This window comes from Chroicocephalus ridibundus, chromosome 1 (genome assembly GCF_963924245.1).
Source record: "Chroicocephalus ridibundus chromosome 1, bChrRid1.1, whole genome shotgun sequence".
NCBI lineage: Eukaryota > Metazoa > Chordata > Aves > Charadriiformes > Laridae > Chroicocephalus > Chroicocephalus ridibundus.
In genome coordinates, this window is record NC_086284.1 from 178,541,993 (window position 1) to 178,569,795 (window position 27,803).

Consider the following 27,803-nt stretch of genomic DNA (forward strand, 5'->3'; position numbering starts at 1 on the left):
CTCTCTTAAAAGAAAGAGAAATATGAAAAAATATACAACCTCCCTTTATAATAAGCTAACTCACAACTTCAGTTTATGCCTGCTTGATGAAGCTAGCTAAACATAAAATATCTAAAAGAACTCGTAAAACAAATACATTTAACTGAACAGACAAGGCCTAACAACCTGGCTTAAATAATGAATGGGATAAAAAACATTCTGCTTAAGAGAGAATTTAAATGCAAGAAAATTCAGTTATTAAAAGACTGATCTATTTTTAACATTAACAGACTTTAAAAGATGCCTTTTATGTGAGTACATCATAATTCTCAAGTACTCAGCCTTCCTTCTGTTCTTGAAATATGTCCACTGTTGCAACCTTCCAACAGCTCTAGGCTCTAAACTAAACCCACAGAGATGATAATGGGCTACAAAAGATTTGGCTGTCATCATCCACCAGCACAGCATTTACTTCTTCATTATGTCAAATGTTTTGCCTGGTAAAACAAGAGCATCCTCTGCAGGCAGAAAATAATCAAGTGCTTTTAGCAAGTGAACTGAAAGACTATATAAATAAGAGATGAGGAAAAATACACATATAACACAAGCTAGGCTAAACGCAAGACATTTCCTTGAAAATCAAACAAGTTCCTTCAGACATAAAATACGTTGTAAAAATCACCTAAGAGCATATGAGAAATAGTGTTGGGAATGTCCCTAACGTATCACTTTCATTTGCATTCTAAATTTCATAACTGTTAAGTTTCATAAAAGATATTTTTTAAAAAATGGAAGTTAAATGGTGACCTAGAGGTCCATCTGAGAGACATCTGACGAGATGCTTCTTTCACCACATCTTCAATGATACTAAACCAAATTCTGCTTAACAGGAATCTGTCTGTATTTCATAAAAACATACATGTAGCATTTAAAACTATAAATGACACAGGTACGATCTTGGTCACAGTTAAAAAAAACCACAGTCCACAGTTTCTTGGAAAAAGAAAGTGGACCAACTGCCTTTCTTCTGTATCTTAAATAACTTTGGGCACAACCCAGCACTATTCTCTACAGTTTCACCCTGGACTGGCAGGAACACAGTCAGGTCCCCTCCACAGTTAAAACAGTGCTCATTTCTTTTGTATGGTTGTTGTGCTTATATTATACATAAGTAAAGATAACTGATTTTTTTACTGATGGAGTTATATTGCATGATTTAGATGGTTTGTTCATTACTTGATTTTTTTCTACTTTTAGCTCCTTGGAGAAGAAACTTTACTGAGGGGGAAAGTGATCGTTATTCTAAACCATAAAATAATTTCTCCTATACACAAGACCTACCTTCTGAGTCACTGCTATCAGAACAATAATTCAGTACAAAGTCAGCCTAACCCATGTGACGTAACAAATTAAAATTTGGCTCTAGCTCCTTTCATGCTACTACTTGAAAACTAAATTTCTGTTTTAAGTCTGCAGTTTGTTTGAAATGTAACTACAAGTTTAATACAATCTGTTATTTTTCAGACAACCAACTGTAAAAAAAAAGGCTATTTTGATACTCCGTTTAAAAGATAAGTATAATCACCTTTAGAGACTTGCTCACTGTAATTTTAACTAAAATTTTGCAGGTGGTATGAAAATAATTTACCCCAATTGCCAATTTATTTATTTTTCAATAGTCTGCTCTTTTTGTCAGCCTCTTCAGAATGGTAAAAACATTCTCTCTTAATCTCTTTATGTGCCAAGTTTTATCCCTAAAGGATTTATTTTAGTGTCTGTACACACTCTTATAATATTTCTCAACCCTATATTTAGTAAAATTCTTATCCTTCTAACACATTCGAAGAAGACTACGTAAAACATTTCCAAATTCCACCTTTCCAGAAAGGCATGATTCATATTTCCCTTTTTGGCAAACATACTCTGAATGCTGTTTTAAGAATGGATTCTGTTTTGTAATCCTATGCTCAGAGTCACCATGTACCAATCTGAGAGAGACAGAGAAGCCATATAAGGTCATTTAGACCATTAATCCCTCCAGTTCACGGCTATTCCCATAGTGCGATTTCTAAAGCTTTTTCCCCAGCATACTTTCAAGCGTCCTAATGTTTACTTTTACCTCCTGCTATCTCAATCTGTACAAGACCACTAGTAGGAGGATTCAGCTTTTCCATTACCACTGTTTTTTAAAAAACATTTCCTCCATCTAACTTAATCCCGTTACTCACATACTCTCTTAATGCACACAAACTAAGGTGGTTGGTTTTTCCTCCCCCAATTGTTTTTTATGCTTTTTGATTTACTGATTAGAATACTGGATCTTTCTGTCCCATTGCCAAGTAGTTCACAGCCCTCTTGTAAAACATACTGTCAATAAACACTCTCCAAAACCTAAGCCTATGCCCCCCTACCTTTTTTAATTAAAAATGTCTTAGTTTTCCATTGTAAACCATCTAAAATACAAATGAAAAGTAACTCAGGTAGTAATATCCGTAGGAAATGTTAAGTAGAAAGGACTGATATAAGCCCATCTCAATGAGACTTCAGTGATGCTCTATTACAATCCAAAAGCCAGCACTAACTATTTTACTCTTGATCATAAGACCAAACTACTGTGACTATCCATTATTATATCTATTTGGAAGGACTACAGTGAAGCATTTATTTGCTGTCAGATGTCAATGAATCCAGGTCCTAATTCCTCCCCATGATTAGACTTACCTCTCCTTGTGTCCTAAAAAACCCCAACCCAACAGTGAAGCAAGCTGCACTCATTTCCTAGCTGTGAAGTTTTCAGTGCTTCCTGCATAATAATGACTTTCAAATAAGTTTCTCAAAAAATAAAACAGGGAATAGTAGCATTTAGAGACTTTATTCCTGTTCTATATCTGTTCCTTTCATCATCTCTGGGGAGAAAAAATGACTGCCTGGCAGGTGAAAAAGAGGAGAATACCTCAATAGGAAGTCAGTCATTCTGTATCTAACTGCTATCATCGTTACATTTTTGAATACATGTACTTTCCCATTGAATTACAAAATTATCAGCAAAGATGAAAATTTTTACCTTATATAACAGATAACATTTGGTTGTGGAACCAGTACATACCTTTTCTGTGAACATAAAATGAGCTTAAGCTTTGCATCTTTTAATTACTAGAGTTTAAGTTAATAAAAATATATAGGTAGGAAACACAATTAAACACAAAACAATTTTGAGGGTGGGTGTATAGTAGACAATACAAATGAGAATAATACAGAAAATCAAATACAGAAAAAAATTAAGCTCAGTATGAAAATGCTTTTCCTTCTACCAAAAACATTCTCAAAATTTTTTGTTAAGACTTCGGCAGAAGCCAAGTCACTTTCACCACGAAATGAGAACAAAGCAAGCCCTGCACAACACGCAGGGTTGATTTCGGAAGCTTTTCCCTTCTTATCTATTATGACAATATCATATTTTAACAAATTACTCACCTACACAGTTACCCACCCACGGGCAGTGGTGATCGAACTTTGCTATACATCGATTGCATACACCACAGTGTTTGGACCTCACTGGCTTCCGTATCTGTAATGGTTATTAACATTTGTTTAGAATAGCAAAAAAGCCCTGACATGTTTATATAGGAAAAAAAACCCTCAATTTAAATGCAATTTGATTTTCCATCGTTAACCTCTTAAAGAACTTTCAACTTGATGCTAATTTTTAAAGCAAGCCTAACTATTAAGCTTAATTTGTATACTATTTAACACAGATATCTATGTATTTGGATTCTAGAATTTTCTCCCTTTTTTTTCACATAAAGTTCTCCTACCCCCTCCAGCTACTGAGCTTTGTGGAGCAACCAGTTTCATTTCAGCTTTTTAACACGGGAACTACAGAATAAGTTTGAGTTTCATGATTTTGTCAGTATCATTCATAACTGAGCTCTAATACAAAATGTTCCAGCTTATTTTCTAAAGACAGGAATGTGACTCAACAAATGGAACTCAGTGGAACTTAGAATGCTAAATTACTCCCAACAATTTTTTTAAAAAGCTTATGTTTTGAAAGAAATATAAAATGCCAATAAAAGAACTGATACGAAGTGTTCTGAGATACGTATGTGTATATACACACATCATTTTTAAGGTGTCACATCTGTAAATAATTTTCCAGATTCAGTTTGGGGAATATTAATATAATTCATGTTCTACATAGGTTAGAGCATTATAGTGTAACACTCATAACCTTGATAATTTTATATTTATAGTTCACTTTCTAAAAAAGAAACACATTACATTTACTATGGTTATTTTTTTTCCTTAAGCAGTTATTTCCTCTTCAATTTTCTACAGTGAAACTAAGTATTAACTAGTCCAAGAAAAGTATTTGCTCACAATTTGCTAAGCTTTGCAAAACTTAAGATTTGTATTTTTTTTTACCCCTCTTAGTTACTGCCAAATTGAGAAATAGAATTGATTTTTGAAAAAAATATTTTACTAGAAGCACCACATAATTTTACTGTGTGTTAAAGACGTGGTGGAATGTCACCTGTGATTTTCGTAACTTTTTAAGTGTATAATCAACCACCTTGCTAGATATATTGGATACCCGTATTTCAGCACTAGAAAGTTATTTCTGCAGTGATAATTTTTTTCCTCTTATTGTTGAGCTTTTTTTTGTGTACAGATATATTATTTATTGAAAACACTACTTAAATTAAAGATTACAAATAAATCCTTCCCTTGAAATTGCATTACTCAGGAGAAAAAGGAATTCAGTATAGGAACATCTAGTTTTGGTCTAGCATGAAAAAAAATAAAAATAAAAAAAATCAGTGCTGCAATTGCTTAAAAAATACACTACCAAGCAGGTACTGCAGAATATACTGAGGTCCAGACTTCCTGTCTCTGCAAGTTCTACTATTGTCTGTAGAAAAAAAAGAATAATAAAAAAAATAATTAGAATTTGGCATAAAAACAAATGACAGCCACTGTAATATAGCTGTTTTTCAGACCCAGAGCTGTGAACTCTATTCTTTTCAGGTACTTTCTAGACACAGGAACAACTTAAATACATCTAATCTGATTTTAAACCTATGCTGTTAAACCAATATGCATATTTACTTCTAAATTAATTCCAGCTTATACTTATTCCCAGTCTATCTAGGTTTAATTAGAGAAAAAGCAAGCTTCTATGAATTTTGATACATCCACACAGTGATTAGCACTGCTTTGACTAACCTCTTGTTAAACCTGTTAAAATTAACGCAGCTGAACTTCCAAACAGGAACACAAATAAAACTAGCTAGCAGGATCCCCCAGTCTAGAAACCTGATTTTCTTTCCAGAGGTAGCCCATCAAAACCTTTTATTGTATATTCACCTCTTTCCTCAGACATTGAAGCTTCAAGAAGGAAAAGAAATAATGCAAACCAAACCTCCTCGTACACATAATGCTATAGAATCATAGAATCTTCATGGTTGGAAAGGACCTTTGAGATCATCAAGTCCAACCATACACACACAAAAAAATCCCCCTAAAATCTCTGTCACTAGAGCATGCCCTGAAGTGCCAAATCTAGACGTTTCTTAAATACCTCTAGGGATGGTGACTCAACCACCTCCCTGGGCAGGCTGTTCCAGTGCCTGACCACTCTTTCAGTAAAGTAATTCTTCCTAATATCTAATCTAAACCTCCCCTGCCGCAACTTCAGACCATTTCCTCTGGTCCTGTCATTGTTCACCTGGGAGAAGAGGCCAACACCCACCTCTCTCCAACCTCCTTTCCGGTAGCTGTAGAGGGCAATGAGGTCTCCCCTCAGCCTCCTCTTCTCCAAGCTAAACATGCCCAGCTCCCTCAGCCTCTCCTCATATGACCTGGTCTCCAGACCCCTCACCAGCCTGATAGCTCTCCTCTGGACACACTCCAACGCTTCAATGTCCCTCTTGTACAGAGGGGCCCAGAACTGAACACAGCACTCGAGGTGAGGCCTCACCAGTGCCGAGTACAGAGGCACCACCATCCCTGCTCCTGCTGGCCACGCTGTTCCTGATACAAGCCAGAATGCTGTTGGCTTTCTTGGCCACCTGGGCACACTGCTGGCTCATGTTAAGCTGGCCGTACACCAGCACCCCCAGGTCCTTCTCTGCTGGGCAGCTTTCCAGCCACTCGGCCCCAAGCCTGTAGCGTTGCTTGGGGTTGTTGTAACTGAAATGCAGGACCCGGCACTTGGCCTTATTAAACCTCATACAGTTGGCCTTGGCCCATCGATCCAGCCTGTCCAGGTCCCTCTGTAGGGCCTTCCGACCCTCAAGCAGATCAACACTCCCACCTAGTTTGGTGCAGGTGCACTCAATCCCCTCATCCAGATCATTGATAAAGATATTAAACAAAACTGGCCCCGAAACTGAGCCCTGAGGGACACCAGTGGTGACCGTCCGCCAAGAGGATGTCACCCCATTAATCACAACTCTCTGGGCACGGCCATCCAGCCAGTTTTTAACCCAGCGAAGAGTACACTTTGTCTATGCCATGATTCGCCAGCTTCTCCAGGAGAATACTTATAGGTCAAGTGACACAGTGAGTTAGGTACCAGTTAAAGCATGCCTATACCTTCACACTAAATGATAGCTTTTTTTACTCTGTACACTCCTTCAGTATCGACTTCACTGTCGGAATAGAAGGAACCTATTATTCCATGAAATGGTTTCCAACAAGTTTTAAAATTCAGCAACTGAAATCGTGCCATGGGAGACTTAAATGACAAATAGATTCACCTACTGCTGCCTTTCAAACCACGTGTATCTTCTGCATCAATGTGGTTTCTAGCACTACCAAGCAACTGAATAGCCCTTACAACTATCTTCTTAACATAGCAATATCAACATAACTGCCTTAATTAGATGACGACCACTAAGGTGGGTACCTTGACAGAAGCCGCAGAAGTTTCCCTTCAAAACACTACATTTAATAATTGGTCAGGAAAAATTTATGGAAATTTTTCCTCAAACTAACCAAGTAAGAGCTAAAGTCAGCAGTCCGGAGGTAAATCAGTGTCTTAATGCTTCCCTTGCAGATCTCAGGTAAACAAGGAACAATCGTTACAGTTTTTCTAACACTTAACTAAGCTCTGAAAGTTGGACTATTTTTTCTCCTTGCTTGTTGTATTTCCATTCGCTGTTGGCCCAGTATTCTTGTCTCCACCACCGCAACCCTTCAGATCCCCTCTCCAACCAACCACTGCCATTCATAAGCCCTTTCATGTCCCTCTTGCATCTTGACAACTTTAGTACTCTACTCTCCTTTTTTATCCCCCTCTGCCATCCTTTACTGCTCTAACAACATTTCCCACAACAGGACTTGAAATTAAAGAGCCTCCCTCTTGAGAGTAACTTTTGTAAAGAAACCAGATGAACAGAAAGTTAAAAACCCAACAAGACATATCTACCATGATTTCAATTCTGTCGATGTAGTTTTTGACACCTTACTATATATTGGACAATTTCATAAATTGTCCAAAAATTGTCATAACTGTCAAAAATTGTCATAAATTCATAAATACTTCCTCTGATTTCAGTGGGAGTATACACTACACTACAGACTAATGAAAGGATGCACAAAGGAATGTGCGTGGCATGATGCTCAACGCTGGAGTTCTGTATTATCCACAAGCAAGACCCCAAAGATCAGGAGAACAGAACTGAAGAAGAGCAGAGAAGCCACTTAAGTATAACTCTACTTAAGAGATTACAGCATAGAGACCCAGGAGTACTCAAGTTAGAGCCACATTTTTGTGGTTTGTAAACGTTGGGTCTATTTTCTGTGCTTCTGAAGTATTAATATTTGATTTTGAAAACTTGGAATTATGTTATTTATTTACTTGTTTTAAGAGTCAACTTGGGTTATTTTGTACCACAGAAGAAAGGACATTGACACATCAGTAGAATAAACATCTGAAATTGTTGCTTACTACGCATTTCCAAACATACTTAACTTCGTCATCTGGAATTAAAAGAATTTTCTGGTTGCTCCTTAGAAAGCTAAAGGCTAACTCAACATAAGACATTTGGAGACCCATTACAAAAACATGAGAAAGCAGTACACTGCACAAAGGTAAGACATGCACCCTACAGCGGTTTACGCCCCTAATAATAGATCATTTTACAATTTGGTTCGCTGCAATGTAGGACATACAAAACATTCATAGCCTGCAATTGAAGAAGTTGCATTTTACAATTCCTATCCAGTTCAGCAAGGCTTTTGTAACCACACTTAACTTCTTAAGCAAGTAGATCAAATGAACTGCATATTTGTACAATTTGCTGAATCTGAACCAAAATGCAGTTGCTGACTCTTCTATTTAACTTAGTCCAGCTGAAGGATGAGAATTTAATGTGGACCTGAGTTTGGCAAATTTGCAAGGGAATAACAGCAAGGGAATTTGCAAAATAAATCTGCACACTGACTATCTACTCAGTAATAATCTGTCAGAGAACACAAAAATCACTTAGGCTATCACAACCACCTTTTAAAGGCTATTATATGTTTATTACTACATAAGGACATAATTCCAAGTGTCTGCTGTCAATTCACACAGGTGTTTTCACAACTGAGCGTGAAGTAGAACTACAAGACTCACTTTTAGTGGGATGTGAGCTACTAGGAAACCTACCCAAAATGAAGCAAACAAAATGTTTCTGCTGTTTGTATGATTTTGCAATATTCAATGCTGAGTTTGGCTGCTGAGGACAATGTACTTCAACAAAAAAATTTAAAGATGCTAACAGTGTTATAAAGTCTTAGAAAGATATCATTAGATCATCCATATTTTCTCTAATATTTAAACCAAAAGGAAGAAAAAAAAACCTCCATCCCAGACTGCCCGGGGTTTGAGTTATTTTTATCCTCATTCAGTCTAATACTTTTAGACACAAAGTTAAAGAAAACTGGAGGTGCTTTTAAGTTTGGAAACTTTTTTAGAATCAGATTAACTAACACCTATCCCGTAATGGGTCATTTGTTTCAGTAAAGTAAAATTCTGAAATTTCACATTTTCATTTTCACCCAACTGCTTTTTAAACTTTTTCATCTTGAAAATCTAAGTCGTGATTTTATTACTCAAAATTACCTAAATGTAACTTTGGATCAGTAAGCACTTGAACATATATTCCAAATGTAAAAAAAAGAAACATGGATGACAGGTGAAAGGAAAACTTTTCAACTTTTTAAACCTTTTGTATATGACAATTTATTGAAATTTCATGTACTGAACAGCAAACTACTCTGACCAACCAGTGGCAGGATGCTGAAGATTAAGTTTGATATATCTCATGGCTTTACCTTTTTCTTTTGTTCTTCCGTGGCTTTGATGATTCCTGGATCCGATTTCCAGGATTTTCCAAAATTGTAGAAAAGTGCAACGCTATTAGCAAGGAATGGAAGATGTATAAAGAAAAAATTGAGATGTGTTTGAAGTCAAGGAATCTGAAGTTTTAAATGAAATTTCCTCTTCAAAATACCCACTGGTAATTCAGAAATATAATTTAAGTAAATGTAATTTTTATAAATGCCCTCAAGTCACTGCCATCTCAATTAACAAAGTTCAGTACTGTTGTAAGAACTAGCTTGGTACTCAGTATTTCTATTCCTCAAACTTGAAAACTTACTTTTTAAAACGCTGGCCTCCATGAGGCATTTCTAAAGCACTTACCCTTCCAAAGAATGAATAATGATACTTCAGTTTTTGTAATTATTTTCCCTTTTAAATAAATTAAATTCCATGAAATTTATCTTCTTAAAAGTATTTCCTGTTTTCACAATAAACATTTCAGAGCTCTATTTATAGGATGGTAATTTGACTGCCTATGCCTTCAGTGGTTTGAAATTCCCGTGAGATCACAGAAAGGACTGTTTGTAGCCATAGAAGGAATTGTGCCGCAATGACCTCCCTTGCATGGCAATGACGTCCCAACACCGCCTATCTCCAAGAAAGGTACTGTCTGATACCTGGTCCTATTATAAGGTGATACCCATATTTTACATCAGTGAAAGTTATTTTTAACATACTAATACATCTAATACTTACAAAACCACAGGATTTAGTATCCTCTGGAAGTGTTTATAGACTCAATTACCATATAAAGACAGAAAATAACCATTAGTTTTAAAAATAGATTTCCTGCGTTGAATGACTTGCCATATAGCATGCCTAGTCTTACAACACTTGACATTTCTTCAGAGAATTAAAACATTTTTCAGCAATGATGTTGAAAAACCAAATATTTCAGGCATGCCTCTTCCACAAAAGGTGGAAAACTATTTACTCCGATAAATCTACAGAAGACCTGACCAACCTGACTAAAGATACCTGTCAGCTGTCAGTCATAACTGCAAGGAGATGCCACATTTGACAAAGCTGTGGTGGCAGAAGCCTCTACCGCATTATCCAGGCAAAAAGGACCCTTGTTACTCAGGCACAAATCACTGCACACCCAAATTACATTATATTCTGAGTAACTGAGATGAATATTTCCTCTCTGTTTCGGTAGTCATTGGAACTTCGACTGTAATTAAAGTTTAATATATTGTGTATTTGCATTACAAAACTTTTCATATAAGACTTAAAAACAAGCATGCCATGGTATTTTGTACTGAACTGGTACATAACACTTTAAAGACAACAACAAAAAACATTTTTTGCATGCTTTGAAACAATCGGATTTTGAAGTTAGAATATATGCTCAAATATATTCTACTATATATATATGTATATAAAAGTATATTCTATTCTGCTTGACTATTACTGGAAAAAATGTTTATTGAAGGCATTAAGCAGTATTAAAAAAATAGCATAAACCATTGATAAACACATCTACCTGGTATGGATACAAGCAAATATTAAATGAAAAAAACCCAGAACTTCTACAGAATAACAGTATATCAAATCCTTCTATACTGCTCTTGTGATGTGAAAGAACCTGGAAATATGAATAAATATAAGAAAGGCCTCTGTTTGACTTCTAAAATGCTAACAAAGTCTCATTGTTCATGTGAAGTGTACCCTGAATAACTTTTGTTTTCCTTCTGTTGGGGGGAAGAACTGGCTGTGAATTTCTAATAAAAAAATATTGCCAAGTTAAGTTAAAATTTTAATCATGTACCTTATACAGTAAAGTGTTAGCATTAACTCACTAAAGGCTAATTAATCTTTCCTCTAACAAGCTGTTTCCAGCAAGTTTATAACGGGGGAAAAACCCACCAGCTATACTGTAACCTAAAAAATCTCACAGTTCTATTTGATACATTACAGATGAAAAGCTCTGACTTTAATACTTTTACAACCTAATTTCTTCCTATTTCTCTTCTAAAATTGCCTGCTGCCAAGAATAAGCTGGTTGAACTTATCTGTACGGCTAGAGAGAGAATACATTTTCTTTAGAATATAGAAGTACCACCAGGGTCGTTGCCACAACAATGAAAAATGTTTTTCATTAAAAATACCTTAATCAGACATCTGTTACAAACAACAAAGGTACAATTGAAAAAAAATTGTATGACCCATTCCTAATTACTATACGTCATGTCTAGACTGTTAAAGAAGACAGGGGGAAAGACAATTTATTTTCTATCCAGTAAAGGAGTTTTTATAACCTTAAAGTTCTGGAATTGTTTTTCTACTGACTAAAATTTGGACAACCTGTGTGATAAAGAAGCTGTCCACGGATCAAGGCCGCAAGAATAGAAATTCAGTATGCAGAATTTTTCTGAACTTGCTCTTCCCCTCATTTTACTCCATAAAATACAGAGAAAGCATAAGAGACTCCCCACAGAGTCTAAATTTTGTCTTTCCTTTTATCATGATGGTGTCAGATGAGCGCATCTGTACCACCGACAGTGTAAATGGTGGCAGTTAAGGTACTTCTGTGCTGAGGATGGGAAATGTCGGCAGACTACAGGAGAAAGTAAAGTATACATGAGCAGTAACTACGTAAATGGAGAAAGACAAAGCCAGCAGTATTTTTCATTAGTATCTTCAAAAACCCATTTCTCATAAATTTTAAGGAAAACTGATGAAAACCACCAGACTTTGAAGGAGAAAGGAAAGTTAGAATTGTCTTCTCCAGGATATTTCTGGCATCTGATATAGGTAAACAAGTCCAACTGTGTGATTCATCTTACCTACCTTAAATCACTCAGTATGCCTTCATACACAACAGAAAGGAAAAAGGTATGTCCAAGCTATCTTCAGTATCAAGATATTTAAATTAAGTCAGAGAAGTAGTGCCCTACAAGTGGCTATTTTTCTCCACTGACTATGAAGAGAACTTAAACAACTAACTTAGATATGGATGTCCACACTAGAGATATCTAAAATTATGGTGAACTCCCCTCTGAAGTTTACTTCCAAAGAGATTTTAGCAATTTCGAGCAACTCTCAAAACTCTCCATACTAAAGAAACCCTTGTAGGTTTGCATTAGAATTGGTTCTCCAGAGAGAGTGCCTCGTTTTGTCCTAACATCCTCATTTACAACTATGCAAGAAAAAATGCATTACCATATTATTAAGGGCTGAAAAATGCATGATACAGCAGGCATTCACCTTCTGCCCTGTCACTAATTTGCCATCTTTTATGAGTTTTCCCCACTTTTAACTGTGAGAGACAAAGCAGAAACACCATGAAAAAATCCTACTTTTAGTCCTAATCAATATCCTTTAATTATTAGAACAACAGGCTGAAAATTATTCCAGAAAAAACACTTGGAACCAAAAAGACCACCTCATTAAAAAGAAAACTAAAACCAAGCAAGCATCCCACAGCCCACGAGGGAGGTAAACATGTGATGAGCTTATTTTTCACCCTGAACTGCAGTCTATTTTAAAGGGCCCAAGCTCATGCAGCTTCCTGCTACCTCACAGCTACACATCACACGAGGCTGAAACCAAGCCCAAGTGCGCACTATATACCTAGATGCTCCCTTCAACTAACTACAGATCCAGTAATAAAGTCCTTTTCTCCTACAGAGAAAGATCTGCAGCCACTGTAAACCGTCAGAGATCAATACATGCTAATGAACCTGCCAATTCGTAACATCTGGATCCCAGAGTACAGGTAGATAACAGCAGACAGTTACACAAGAAGCCTCCTTTGACTACCTATTTATTAGACAAAATCCATTTTTAATCAACTGAAGCTCTGCAAAAGCTGTCTACCTCCATTTTCTATCTAACATAAAGAAAATCCCACAGCCTGCAAAAAAAAAAAAAAAATCATTCACTGCCATCTCCTCCACCCCAGAAATTTGTTTTTAATTTAGAAAAAGCACTCTGATACAGGAACATAAGTTCTGGATATCTGTGCCTGCAGTCTGGATTTTTTGGGTCCTCTAGAAACACGGTGGCTGGCTTCTTTCTGCATGGATGCAAGGCTTTTTACTGTTTTCCTGAAGCTAAGCAGTAAAATTACCAAACAGAAAGTTGATCTTCAAACCAGGACAAATATGAATTTATATTTTTTTTTATTTTTAACTGCTTAACTGTACCAATTGGCTTGTTAGTCTTTAAAGGACTATGCTATTGTAACAGCTTTGTGAAAGCATGGAAATCATCGTGAATTCTCTTACACTCATTTTTTAAAATGATCCCTGATTGAAAAAGTGTGCAGTGTTTGTTTTCTTTCACCTAAGCCCCATCAATATATGAAGTACATTTGAAATAAGATAATCAATACAGTATTAGTCAGTGATAAATTACTTTTAAAATTACAAATTGGCTTATAGCATCTCATTATCTCAGCATTGCAAGTAGTATGCTATACCAAAAAAGGTTAATTAATGAAAATTGCACACTCCCATTTGCACCAAGTGGAAGTGGTAGAAGAAAAAGAAATACCGTGAATATTTTGGGTTACAGCAAACCCCGACATCTTAGAAAAACAGAGCAGTATAAGAACCTTCTGACATAACAGGCAGTATTTGTTCAGCTGGAACTGAAAAGACTGCATGAACAACTGAGATATGAACTCGGTACATGTGCCCTGAACTTTTACAGGACACAAGAGAACGTTCTACCTATAAATACTAATGAAAAAGAATGAAATGTGAAATTCTAGTCTCACGTTATTAAAAGTGTACTTTTAAATTCTTTTTTTCCTTCAAAAGTAGAACTAAATTAAAATATAGTGATTTAGTATGTAGGATTTTTGAGGGGTCCCCCCCCCGCAAACAGTAGAAGATTAGAAAACACTAACAGAACAAGACATAACTATCCATTGCTATGGGCAAAATACAGATAAAGGGAAGCAGCAAAACAGCAGCAAAATAGTGGCAGGGAAGCACAGGACCATAGACTCATATATCCATAAACACACAGATCATAACTTCCTCATTCCCTGCAAGAATAGGATTTCTATTTTAACAAATATACCAGACTCAGAAGCTGCTGAAAAAAACCCAATAGAATAGAAACACTTACAAAAATTGAGTGCACTACATTAATCTAAACTGTTTGAATTTACTTTCAAGATTGGTCTTTTAGAAGACACATTATTAAGCCTTAGAATTTATAGACTTATTTTTCATGTGACCACCCTGAAACTCAAAAAACCGCCCTGCTAATCTTTGGTTTTGTTTGTTCTTTATGACACATTGTTTTGACCGCCCTTTTCTGTCTCATTAGGATTAAACCCAGAAGACCAGATGATCTTCCAGACACCTTCAACATATCTCCAAGAAAAGAAAATTCTTACCAAGCACCTGAATATTAAAGTAATAATTGCAGAAATTAAGACTTCTATACTATTTATAATATAAAGTTCCAGTAAGGGAATTAGTGATAGCTGTTTAAGGCTAGAAACTTTTTTTCCTGAGCAAAAGATGGTCAGAATTTGTGAAAACTAGCAGGATGGGTTTTATCACTTGAACATTACACAGTAAAAAGTAGTACCCTGCTCTGCTGTAAGTAATCACATAAAGCTGTAAAAATACAAGAATCCCTTCTCCAACCACAATGCTGTGCCTCATGCTATAAAAATAGAGCAGGCATGCAATTTCTTTCTTCCAATAAAGCTACAGGGCAATTTTCCAAAAGGAGAATGAATTTGGAATCTTATTACAAAGACTTCCAATTAAAAATCATCAATTAAAAGAAGATGGCCTCAAGCACTAAGTCTCTAAAACTGCTTGTCACAGAGAATTGTGTCAGCTCTAATGAAAGCAATTAGTAACTGAAGTTTTTAGACTACTACTTCTGTGTACGAGAAGACTGTTGCAGAGGTTTTGAGGCACCTACCTTAAATTACAGAAGCAGTACAGTATTTTATTGACATTCTGAAGTCAGACTTTATTAGGTTAATTAACTGTCTACAGTTACTATTTCTAGTGGATAGTGAACATTATTCTGTGACCAAAAAACCATCCAAACTTCAAGTTACATTAATCACTAAGCAAGCTGGAACAAATACAAAGAAAATGTGAGCTTCAGGATAAAAATCTCACAATTTGCCGGCCTTAAGCGATGGCTTTCCACATCAAGATAGAGGCCACCACCAAGTTGTGTTGGCTGTGCAGCCATCTTAATATGGTCAAGGACTTTGATTTAAAGTTGCACGCATTTTTAGATTTGATTCAAGCTGATGTTATGTTAGCACAAGAAAGCATTTCACATTTGCAACCCGAAACATGTAGTAGCATTAGCAAATGTGAGGTTCTCAAGAAAACCTACAAGGTACAGAGAGATGAGATTCGGAAGTGAGATAGTGTAGTTACTATAACTGCCTCAGAAACTTGTATTTTACTATTTGCCAAAAGTCAGGTTTCCTTAACAAAAAGAACAGAAAAGCAATTTCAGTGTAGAGACATGACATATTTAGATAGCTCTACTCCTTTCCATAAAAACCGTAAAAGTACACCTCCATTTTTAACTACTGCTTTTAAAAATGTTTTTCATATTCATTTTGTACTCACTTTCCTCATTCTGCAGTTACTTGTAAATTTAATTGAGTAAAAACATAGAAAATCAGGCCAGACAGAGAGCCTGGCAGTAGGACCAGCATTTCTAAATAACTATTTCAAGACATACTCATGCTAACACTGATAGAAGTATTTTTAGTTTTTTTACTTAACAGCTACTAGATTTTCATTTTTAGGTTTTTTAAACAGGAAGTAACAGTCATCTTCAGTCTCATGGGACTGCTATTATTCACAGCAGCACCTTTGCAAACACTGTCAGCATGGAAGCCAAAGGCAGCATGGAAGCAGGGGCTCCTCTCTGTTCTCAACCCAAAAAACGTGAGGTTGATTTAGTTGAGGTTGGAGAACATATTAACAAGATAGAAGGGCTGCACTGCTACTATCCTATTTCAGGGTAACTCCTTTGAGGGTGAAAAGAAAGCCAGTTTCTAGAAAAGTCAAGCCAACATCCATCATAAATACTAAGTTCGCTTCAACTATAAGAACTGTATTAAACATTTAATAAAACATTCAGTCTCTATTTCGTTTTGTTGGTTATTGTAATTACAATACCCAAGAAAGTTGTTTAAAAATTGTAATCTATTTCCTTAAGGTGGATAACTGACATTCTTCAGTGAACTCTGAATTAATTTCTACCACTGTAAGAAAAGTTCAAATCTAGGCAGACAGTCAAAAACATAAAAACAAGGGCATATGCAGAATCTCTATAATCTAGTGTTGTTAATACATACATCTTCAAAGACTGACAATACAGTTAACCAATATATCTAAAGTTTGCATGAAATGGAATTTGGAAAATCTTTAGGAAGAAATAACTACAAAGCTAATTCCACTGGAATTGATACATACCATGAAATTACCTACTGCTTTTCAGAAAAGCAGTGTCTAAAAAATGCAGTCAATTACACCTTGTCACCTCACAGCCAGAACATATATTTTAGAGTTGCTTACATTTCCCCCACTTAAGAAATTGGTAAAGCACAGGAAATTCTGCAGACTACTGTAAGCCAATTTTGAGGAAAATCTTTCACTTACTGAAGCAAAGCAATAGCGTGCACATTTTTAAAGGAATAAAGTAATTACCATCAATACAGAAAGCAATGGTTAATGGAGATAGCCATTTTAAAATTTTAATTAGTTTACTCGCTCTTATAGGATATATTTAGGTATTACCTCATACTACTAACATGAAAAAACATTACTGTACACAAAAAAAGGATATCGTTCCAAAACCAGAAGAACCACGTCACATACATCCAGAATTTTGTTGCCAAGTATATTCCCAGAGGCAGTGCACTGTGCATGGAGTGATCAAAGAATGACCTGTAAAGTAGGAGCAATGTCACATCATAAGTTTTGACTTATAAAATTTAAATCCTAAACTATTATTACTACTGAAAAAACACTTCCCGTTAAAATATGTACTACATGAGATATTGCAAAATATGTCATAAAAAATTTTTCCTCACTTATCTTCAAAGTTTATGAGAAACTCTTGTTTTCGACATGTCCAGGTGAAGTCACGACTGAAAATTATTTAATTAAAATTTATACATTCACTTTTGCAGTGAATGTCAACTGAACAAGAAAGGTAGAATGAGTAAATACTCATACTAAAACTATGCTGCATACTAAAACTAAAGCAGACAGAAATCTGTGAGATTCCTAGCATACAGCATGGATACCAGTTGCAAACTACATTTACTTACGAGATTTCAGTGCCAAAGATATTTTGAAAACCCATACAATGAAAATTACACGTTGAAGTTACTTCAGTAAGAAAAAAGCTTACATGACCTTGGTGTTATCAGCCTGCATACTGGAAATATTTCAGATTCTTGAATCTTTTGTTTCTCTTACAGTTGCCAGTAGAAAATTTGGAAAAAACGAGATTAATTCATTTCCCATATCACTAAATTTGCCAAGTTCTAAGATAGAATGCTGCGCTACTTAAAAAAAAATTAAGGCATCAGAATTATTTTTACCTTCTTATACTCTTGCATTTTAAGAATATTCTGAATAAAGTTAAATTTAGTTGAGGCAAACTAGATTTGTGACTAGGCAACTCCATATTCAAGAAAGAATTGCTAAACATATCAAAAGTCACACTCCGAACTGCTGAACTCCTTGAAATAAAGCTTTTCCCATCATCTGCCTCAACATCCTTACATTAATGCATTTTGCTTTTTGTCCTAGTGGTGCCCTCAGACACGTCAGGTAGGTCAAAAATATAAAACCTGACAGAACACAGATCTTGAGAAACTTGAAGAAATCTTGTCCTTGCCTCTTGCAGGAGGTGTGATTGAGGATTTGCATTGCAAAACAAATTACTTGTGGGAGGAGGTCAGCAAATTGCACAGAGATGACAAAAAGACAGTACAGATCATCTCCAAGATCCTGCAGAGGCAAAAGCTTGATGACCCCCACCCCCTCCTGGTGTACTAAGTTCACTAAGATTCTATGAACCTGGTTTAAGAAACAGATATATTTTCTTTTCCTCTTTAAACTGAAAGGAAGGAGAAGCAAGTCGTTCTAATAAACATGACATTCAAGGCCAGAAAAGCAGAAAGCTTGTAAGTATAAAGATATAGTAAGTTCTTCTATACATGCCACGCATGACAATGAAAGGCAAAGTATAGATGACGTAGTCTACAGATCTTGAAAATCTGTTGGAGCACACCTGCGTGTGTGTGTGTGTGTGCATACGCACGTGTATTTACACATAAAGTACTCAAAAACACAATGAAAATTCTTCATGATCAGGTAACAAATGAAAAATATTATTAGAAAGCAGCCTTTTTCTTTAGTCACGCCTTTCCACAACAGAAGCTACGAAAGCTGACTCTGACTCATTTCTCTTCAGATGCCTTTGGGTATTTAAATTCTAAAAAATTGGGTTTTAATAGCAAACTTGCACATATATGTTTTCTATTCCTTTCTAGTAACTTTTCTCTTGACTGTTTTCTTTAAAATTCATGCTGATAACTTTGTAGGCAGACATTCAGCACCCTCCTCTGGAGAATGACTGGAATTTCCGTTCTGTTAGCTTCTATTAGCTCAGTGATATTCACCCAAGGTGATTCCATGGCTATTTGCAAGACAACAGAGCATTACAAGAGCTCAAGCTGCACAAGATCTTTCCCACAAATAGTAATAAAAAAATTCCAACAACAAATAAATGTTGTGTGTCGAAAAAGCACACAACCCCCCCAGAAATTTAAGATCATTTATCCAATAAAGATGCTGGCAAAACACTGTTTGCGTGCACACTAGACAGTGTCCTGGTAAAACACTTACTTTGAAAGAAACTGCACCATAGCCCAAACGCCACCATACATCAGCCCTTTAATGAGCCAAGAATCAATGTCTAGGTCTGCTATAAACCCAACCAGCCAAATTACTAGGAAAGGAGTTCCCAGCATCACCTTCTGACGGAATTCCTATATAGAAACAAATATCAGTAAGTAATTCTATTTTTAGGAACAGGTTATATAATAATAGTCTACAATAAATAGGACAGTCACAAAAACTTAAATAATTTTTCAGGAAGCTTGACATAGGGAGGGAATCTTAATAAATTTTTTGTCATTTCCTATATTTCCATATTTCCAATGTATGGGCTAGAAAAAAAAAATCCTAAAATTTCGTAGCAAATCAATAATTTTATTCATTTATTTACTTCAAAAGAATTGTCTTCTAGAACTTTACTGTTCATCCAGAATAAAGGCAACAGTAGCTCTTTTTTAAGAATCTGTCAAAGTGTATAAACACAGCACATGGTAATCTCAGTGAACTTTAAAGACTGAAGTTATGTAAGTAACAGATAAAAATCACACTGAAGCACCTACAAAGAAAGATTGGACCTTTTTTGTCTTATGCTACGTGGGTACAATTACTGTTGAGGGCACCAAATTCTTTCCAGATATTCAAAGCACATTCACAATGCACATGTACATATAATGCAACGCAATCACTTAAAGTCAATAATCGCTGCATTATTACATTACCACAGGGTTAAAGCACAAGCTGTAGCCAATGCTTTAATCATCAAGATGCAATGTATCTTTAAATCAAGAAGTTGTAGCAAATCAGCGACAACAATACTTAATATCCATCACAACACACTGCCTGGTAAGAAAACATTAATTCTATTTAAGTTCTCTATAGGCAGGTAGACAGTTCTTCATGCTAGAGCAATATGTTACCCTTTATACCCTCATCTCTTGCCTCCTCCTATCTGCAGTATTAAATAATAACCTGAGAAGGAAAAGGCCTCCACATTAGAAATTCATACATTACACTACACTGCCAAGATTGACTGCTGCTTTCATTCAACACAAAACCCTACATAATTAGAGAGGAGATCAGAGTTCAGGATATCTAAAATGCTTCTTTCCTTAGATACTTGAGAGTCAGCTTTGTGAAAGTCTTGGCTATCCCCAACAATACCAGACCACTTGCCACTTTCCTAACATTTAGTTAGCACAAAAACTAACAGGTAACTGTTTGGAGGCTTAGGATTTTCTCTCCTCCTGACTTGAATAAAGGCGGTGGTCTTTTTTCTTTGGCAATTACTCTTGTCATAACAAAAACGTTTCCTAAAACTGAAATGTGGGGAAACCACAGTACTGAACTGCTTACCTTAAACAAACACACACGCCCCCAAACTAACAGCAGCAGTAATGTTGATTTACATAAGCATTACAATACTTCTTACCTTATCAGCTTTTAGTTTTCTCAGAAAGGACGGACTGTCATATCCCTTTGCCTGTCTTGCTTCCTGTAGGTGATTGATCATCCAAACATTTTTCCTCTGTTTTGCTAGATCAAGTGGTGATTCTCCCTGCCAGGAGTATAAAAGTGTGAAACATCCAATTTAAAAAATAAAATGCATCCAGAGCACTTTTGAAACAGAAGATTGGCAGGTAAAAAGAATACATTTTAAATCAGTTTAAGCTACATTCTGGCATACTTTTTGCTCTGCAGCTTACTTGACACCAAACATCATTCATTCCTTTTGGTCTTTTTCACTCTCTTGTAACTACACATGCGTGGACAAATAGAATATCAAATGTGTGATCCTGACAACACGTATGTCCTGACATAGCAACAACTGTTGCCTTTGTTGGCATACCACATCTATGTTTCACTGTTCTACACACAGTCTACTAGCCTGTAAATGAAAGACTGTGTTTCCCCCTCAGCTATTGACAGGCAGCAGAAATCAAGCAAAGAATAAGAACTCGTGACCCACTGGATCATGGAAGGTCTCCCAGTCTGAAGCCTGACTTCTCAGTAATTCTCTGCCTTTTTGGCAGAGTGAAGTTACTAACACCGTGGAATATTTCTATAAGGATATTTTTCCACAAGCTTAACGTTCTTATATTCATCTCAGTTACTGAAGTCCTAGGAAGAAAACTGATTGCTCATGTCCAACTTATTCCAAAACTCTGAGCTTTTACGCTTAGCTTGTGTGTTGTGTACTTTGGGTGCTAAGCCAGCAATGGTCCATGCTTTCTCTTTTCCTACTTTCAGAGAGGACTGACGGACAAAGCAAAAGAGAGACAGAGAGAGAGATACAGGGGCCAAAGGTGCCTACCAAACTGATTTGATTTTATTGCTTTTTAAACATTTAGGAAGAGAGCTAAATGAAAGTTATTGACTGGGTCTAAAATTACAGAGGAGGCAAGAGACAACCAATTGCAGGTACCTCCAGCTTCAGTTTTGCATTTGACTCCTCCTCTCTTCTACTGGAGTTAACTCCCCTCCTAAACAAACCATTCATGGAGGCTTGAAAAATGGCTGAATCCTCCATCGCTCGGCCCCCTCCTAAAAAAAAAGTGAGACAGGTACCAGAAACTGAAATTACCCAGAAAGGGCAATAATTACTATAGACAGAAGAGATTTCAAAGATTAAAAACTACAGTTAGCTGCCTATATCCCATAGAAAGACAATGGGAATTGAATACTTAACTGTCATTTTTGCCTTTGAAATCTTGCTCCAAATCTCTAAAAGTAGAGTAAATAGCACAGACTACAGATCATGAGGTGAAGCTTTTTGCTACTTAACAGGATCTTGCACTTCTGTGCGAGAAGTTTAACTCGTAAGATCAGTTAATAAAGAAGAACCTTTTGACGTGGCTTAAAAGTTATTTAGCCAGATGTTTAAGAAACAGATTAAGTTAACTCCATCCTCAACAGAAATGCCTGAAAGCAAACTATGGTGCCTGCTTCATCACATATTTAATGGCACCTTGAATTGCTAATATCTGGAAAACTCCAGAGATGCTGTCGTTTTATTATCACCTTATATATCCAGACTGTAAAGATTACCTGTGCACAAGCAATCCCCTCTGGGAGTTGTTCTCCCAAGTAAATCCTGAAGTTGTCTTGGGGTCCAGCTGAGCATCCCTTCCACTAGAGGGCCATGAGACACCTAGGAACTGCCTAGATAAAAAGATTGAGGGAGCTTTAAAGAAGTCTGTGACTATGCTTCTGATCATCTGGCCATTTTAATGTTTTCCTTGTATTCACAGGGGTGGTGGATGGCTGACTTGCTTAGAAAGCAAAAAAACCCAAACAAAACCCCAACAAAACCAAAGAGGGAATTCAGTCTAGTAACACACTTAGTTTGCCAGTAAGCAATAAGGCTTCAGTAGTATATATTTTAAGTGTTTAGATAGAAAGAGTAATTTGAAGTATCATTACCATAGGGAACTTTACATGTAGACTTCCACAGACAAGCCTACAGATACACTGCACAATCAAAAAACTACATCTAAAGTCCATTCAACGATTCATTAACAGATTTTAAAAAAATAAAATAAAAATCTTCCTTAAACCCTAAAAGCTCTTTTAGTTCTCTATCACCCTCTAGTGAAAAAGGAGCTTCTGCTTATATTTAAGTAAAATTTACAGGTTTCCCCCCGACCCCCAGTGATAAGCTGACTCTCTGTGAAATCCTGTCCTCATCTGCCCTATCTGTCTACTGGCGTGGCAAGATAATTTCCTTAACAAGAAATCAACCAAACAAAAAACCCACTCTACTTTCACTACTGAAAAGCAGCTTCCAACTCCAACTGTAATCCAGTTCTTAGAAAGGAAAAAGAAAATATCTTACTACCAAAAGAGAAGTATTATTTTCGTGTACAGCATAATATAGAGGACAGATAACACAAAGGGACCAAGTCTCTGTATCAAGCTTCATTCTAGAATAAGAATGCTATTGTTCATATACTTCTCAAACTGTACTGCAAAGCAAAAAGAGCACCTTACTGAGATGACTGGTTCCAATTTGTTCCAAACCCAGGCAGCCAGCAGCGTGCGCCTTTCTAACACTGACTGCCTAGAACTGATAACAACAAAGTCAAAGCTCGCACCTAATATTTCACCTACTTCATAATTTGAAAAAGATGAGCAGCTTTCAGTCAAGATAATTCTTTAACCTTAGCTGTCTACCACCACTTTTGGTGAATTCCACAGGCTATCTGAGAAAAGGACTTCACCAGATAGTGCTGCAGAAATCTGGCACTGACTGCATCAAAAAGGAGTCTTTCACGATCCCTTTTATTTCTGGGGAAACATGAGCCAGACACGTAACTACTGGTTTTTTGCTCAAGGAAAACTTTTTTGCTGAACAGTCAAAGGAGAAGCACAAAACTGAGTTTCTATATACGAAAATCAACCAAATTCTTAAGTGTCCTATATGTTTAACACCACTCAAATCAGCATACGGTATAAAGACACTGTCAGGATGGCAAAACTGCCACTGCTAGAATGATTTTGATTCTCTGAAGATCCTAGAAACCCAGGAAGGCATGCAAGAAACCTAGACCCCAACACTGAGGGCAGGCAGTGGTTAATGGAACCAGGCACACGTCTTCTGGCATAACTGGAAAGATATCATGATCCAGCAGGCTCATAAACCTATTTTTTTTACTGACTGCTGCTGTCTGTCAATAAAGAAAGGGAGACCATGAACTGCTTCAGGCTAGCAGATACTTCTTCATTTGGCCAAACATATGAATTTTTATTACAGATTTTATAACAGTCCAGAAATGTAGGTAAGGTGATGACTTTAAAACTCTAATCACACTAATCAGTCTGCCAAGGGAAGCAAAGTATGATACACGGATTTTTTTTGACAAAAATACCTTCGTTTTTACCATTAGGTGGCATAGAAGAAAAGCTTTTCAACAGTTTGCAAGAAGTGAGACTAGAAGCATAAGTCACCCACACAACTGACCTTACAGACCAGGAATAACTATTATATATTCACGTCAGTACATGCAAGAGGCTAGCTGATTTGTTTTAAACACGTGAAAAGCCATGTGATTTTTCTAACGAGTTTTCATTCATGATCATCAGTATTATTGCTATTCTAAAGTAGATGTAGGACCTAGAAAGCTACTAGCAAAATCTGACTGCACCCTTAAAAAGACTGTTCCATGCTGTTCAAAAAAACGGATGTGTATATATATTTTTTAAACATATTTCTATCACTTGTGGCCAAACAAAATAGGCCCTGGCCATCTTAATCAGTAGAAAAAACGGTGAAAGGTTAAATAAATTTAATTAAGTATTTAATATTTTATAAATGTAGATTTATAGCTATATTTTCCAGTTTAAAAACTCCATTTGTAACACTCATTAAAGTGGAAAATACAAATATTTGAAGAGAAATTTGGTAGAGCATTCTTTTTTCCAAAAGTGAATTCTTCTCTGACACCACAGAAGAAACAGCGTGGGTGGTGAAGTGCATTTAATTTGATAAACAGAATAGTCTGGAGGCAATGGACAAACCCACGCACCTTCCACTGCTGGAGAAGCTCTTACAGACTCCAAGTCTATGGCACAAACTCTAACAGCTGCTTGACTGGTCTAACACACGCTAGGGATGGGCTCTGTTAGTGCTGAATCTATCTTCATCATTAAAAGGTTCTGGCAGAGTAATCAGGCAACTTAAAGTTCTGATGCAAAAGAGCCCGTTTTCTTATTTTACTCATACTGGTATTTTTAGGCCTTCAACTTCCTTACTGCCACTGAGAGATATATTAGAGCATTTGTCATCTGGAAGAGAACAGAGATGTCTCACATCTCACTCCAACAGTCACCCCAGGACTTCACTAGAAGACACTCAGTCAGATTTCCAATTTTGCATCCCAGCACATGGATCTTCACACATGCCGAGTAACTGCACACCCCACTCCCATATATTTGCACATAACCATTGGTAAATTGTTTACTTGAGTACTTCTGAAGGTGCAGATTTAGTGGTTATAGATCACTGTTAGGAAAAACTGATTCCCTAATTAAACATTAGTGGCATGGCTTTTGCTCCATCTTCATGATCCCACCATACCCACAATAACAATAATAATCTGTTCTTGAGATTTATCACAGGCTCTGTTATTTCTGCCTCAAACCACTTCCAATAAAAACAGTCCAAGTGTTTACCTTTATATTTTGAGCATCAACATTAGCTCCAGCTTCTAACAGAAGACTAATAACTGTAGTATTTCCTGCTAGTACAGCCCAGTGCAATGCTGTGTTTTTGTGATATTTGTCTCCAAGATTAACAGAAACATTAAACGTAAGTAGTAATCGGGTTGGATCCACACTAGAAAAGAAAATTCTTGTTAAATCTACAGAAAATGCACTCAAATACATATCAAGTTACTGTTAATGAGTTCAATTTCTATAAAGAACATCGCTATTACGTAGTGTACCTGATCAAAGTGACATTTTTTGCTGATGATTACGAATGGCTCAAATTCCCATCCCAAAGAGTAACCACAATTCTGTTGACTTTTAAAGGAACTTGATAAGACAGCTTGTTCTGGGATGTCATGAAACACAACTGTTATACAGTTCTGGTTTTGCGTTTACCAAAACCTAAGAGTATTAACAGATTTGTAAAAGCATGCACATGGTTATATACTTGGCAGATAACAACCAAAGTTTAAAACGTTTTATATTTCCGCTTCACATTCCAGAAGATGAAAATAAAATAGGATGATAATGTTGGTAATTGTAGGTATTGGTAAAAGCTAGCCTATGTTCCTCGCAACAATCAATAGAGATAGGCTATCTAAGCAGGAATCTCATTCGGATAAATAGGCTCTTTAGAGGATTGGTATTTTATACCAACTTTTTCCAAACATTTCCACAGGGAGATTTACTTTATAAACTAAAAGTTCATATTAGTGAGTACTTCTGCATAATATCCTCTCCCTTGAACAGGTCACTGTACTGATTTTGGCTGGTTTCAAGTCAATCTTCATAGTATGTCCTACGGTGCTGTGTTTTGGATTTGTGACCAAAATGGTGTTGATAACAAACCCACGTTTTGGCTATTGCTGAGCAGTGCTTACACAGCATCAAGGTCTATTTTGTTTCTTGTGCTGCCCTGCCAGCAAGTAGGCTGGGGATGGGCAAGAAACTGAGAGGGGACACAGCTGGGACAGCTGACCCCAAGTGACCAGAAGGAAATTCCAGGCCATATAATGTCGTACTCAGCTGGGAGAAAGAAGGAGGAAGGGAGGATGTTCAGAGTTATGGCTTTTGTTTTCCCAAGTAACCGTTACAGGTGATGGAGCCATGCTGTCCGTGAAATGGCTAAACACCTGCCTGCTGATGGGAAGTAGCGAATGAATTCCTTATTTCGCTTTACTTGGGCGCACGGCTTTTGCTTTACCTATGAAACTGTCTTTATCTCTACCCATGTGTTTTCTCACTTTTTACCCTTCTGATTCTTCTCCCCATCCTGCTGGGCGGGAGTGAGCAAGTGTCTGCATGGGGCTGAGCTACCTACTGGGGTTAACTCACAACAATCATAAATGAAGAAAGACAAAGTGGCAATTGTGGAAAGAACATTGACTAGTTAAACCAAAGAAACCTTCCAAAAAATCAAAACCAGTCACTATTATATGCCACTTAGTTAACATCAAGAGAAAGTCAAAACTGCAGTGAGATATTACCTATGTGTTCTGTAAGCTGCCCACATTAAAGGTGTCATTCCATTTTGATCCATCATATCTACATCCTAAAGACGGAAAAGAAAAAAAAAAGTTGGTGAGATAAGTAAGCATGCTCAGGATCCAGTAGATACAAGGTTTGCAATGAGAAGCGGTATTTTAAAAATACCCAACTGAATTGCAGAAAAACTGGCAAGCTTTTAGTACATAATAAAATAATATTTAAAAAATGAAAGCAGACATTAATACCACCATTGCAAAAACATAACCCTTCCAATCTATTTTGGAAACTAAGGAACAGTCATGCTGTATAAGACTAGTCATTTGTATCTTACTATTAATCTTCAACATAGAAGATATATATAGATGGTGTACTATTGCACTCAAAAGGAGAAAACTAAAACAATGCACCAATATTTAATAAAATAGTTGATAAATTAACATAAATACCATGGCCTAAATCCTACATCCTACTGAATGCCAGATGCATCTATTTTTCCACTTGCAAAGCAATTTTCCTTAGTTCACTCAGTTCCAAAGGTATTTACGTATCTGGACACCAAGCTAATGGATGCCAGAAAATGTTTAAGTTTAAAACAAAAGTCAATAATAAAAACAACCTACCCAGAAATAAAACTGATCTATAACCAAGTGATGACTAAACTGATGGCTAAAAATAAAAAAAACACAAACACATTATTACATTTAACAGAATATAGCCACAGAATGACAAAACAGCACCATCCAGACAATCTGCTTAGATCCATCAGAAAGGATCTAATACCTACAGCATTTTTTCCTCTTATAGACCCTTGCCTCACTAACATAGAAGTTGGTAATTCCTAAATACATTGAGGCAGACTCTCAAGACATTTGGGAAAGTGGCACAGACCACCA

The 27,803-nt window shown here is 36.4% G+C and overlaps 1 protein-coding gene across 1 annotated transcript in view; it reads right to left on the minus strand.

The window, feature by feature from the left end:
* Positions 1–27,803, minus strand: part of ZDHHC17 (zinc finger DHHC-type palmitoyltransferase 17) — an 83,483-nt gene that overhangs the window by 11,145 nt on the left and 44,535 nt on the right. The window contains exons 6-13 of the mRNA XM_063322887.1: positions 26,910–26,974; positions 25,387–25,549; positions 20,648–20,773; positions 19,228–19,370; positions 17,151–17,253; positions 9,304–9,426; positions 4,829–4,891; positions 3,454–3,547 (exon numbers count right to left, since the gene is read on the minus strand). Coding sequence (XP_063178957.1) covers positions 3,454–3,547; positions 4,829–4,891; positions 9,304–9,426; positions 17,151–17,253; positions 19,228–19,370; positions 20,648–20,773; positions 25,387–25,549; positions 26,910–26,974 — 880 coding nt within the window. The remainder of the gene's footprint in view (positions 1–3,453; positions 3,548–4,828; positions 4,892–9,303; positions 9,427–17,150; positions 17,254–19,227; positions 19,371–20,647; positions 20,774–25,386; positions 25,550–26,909; positions 26,975–27,803) is intronic.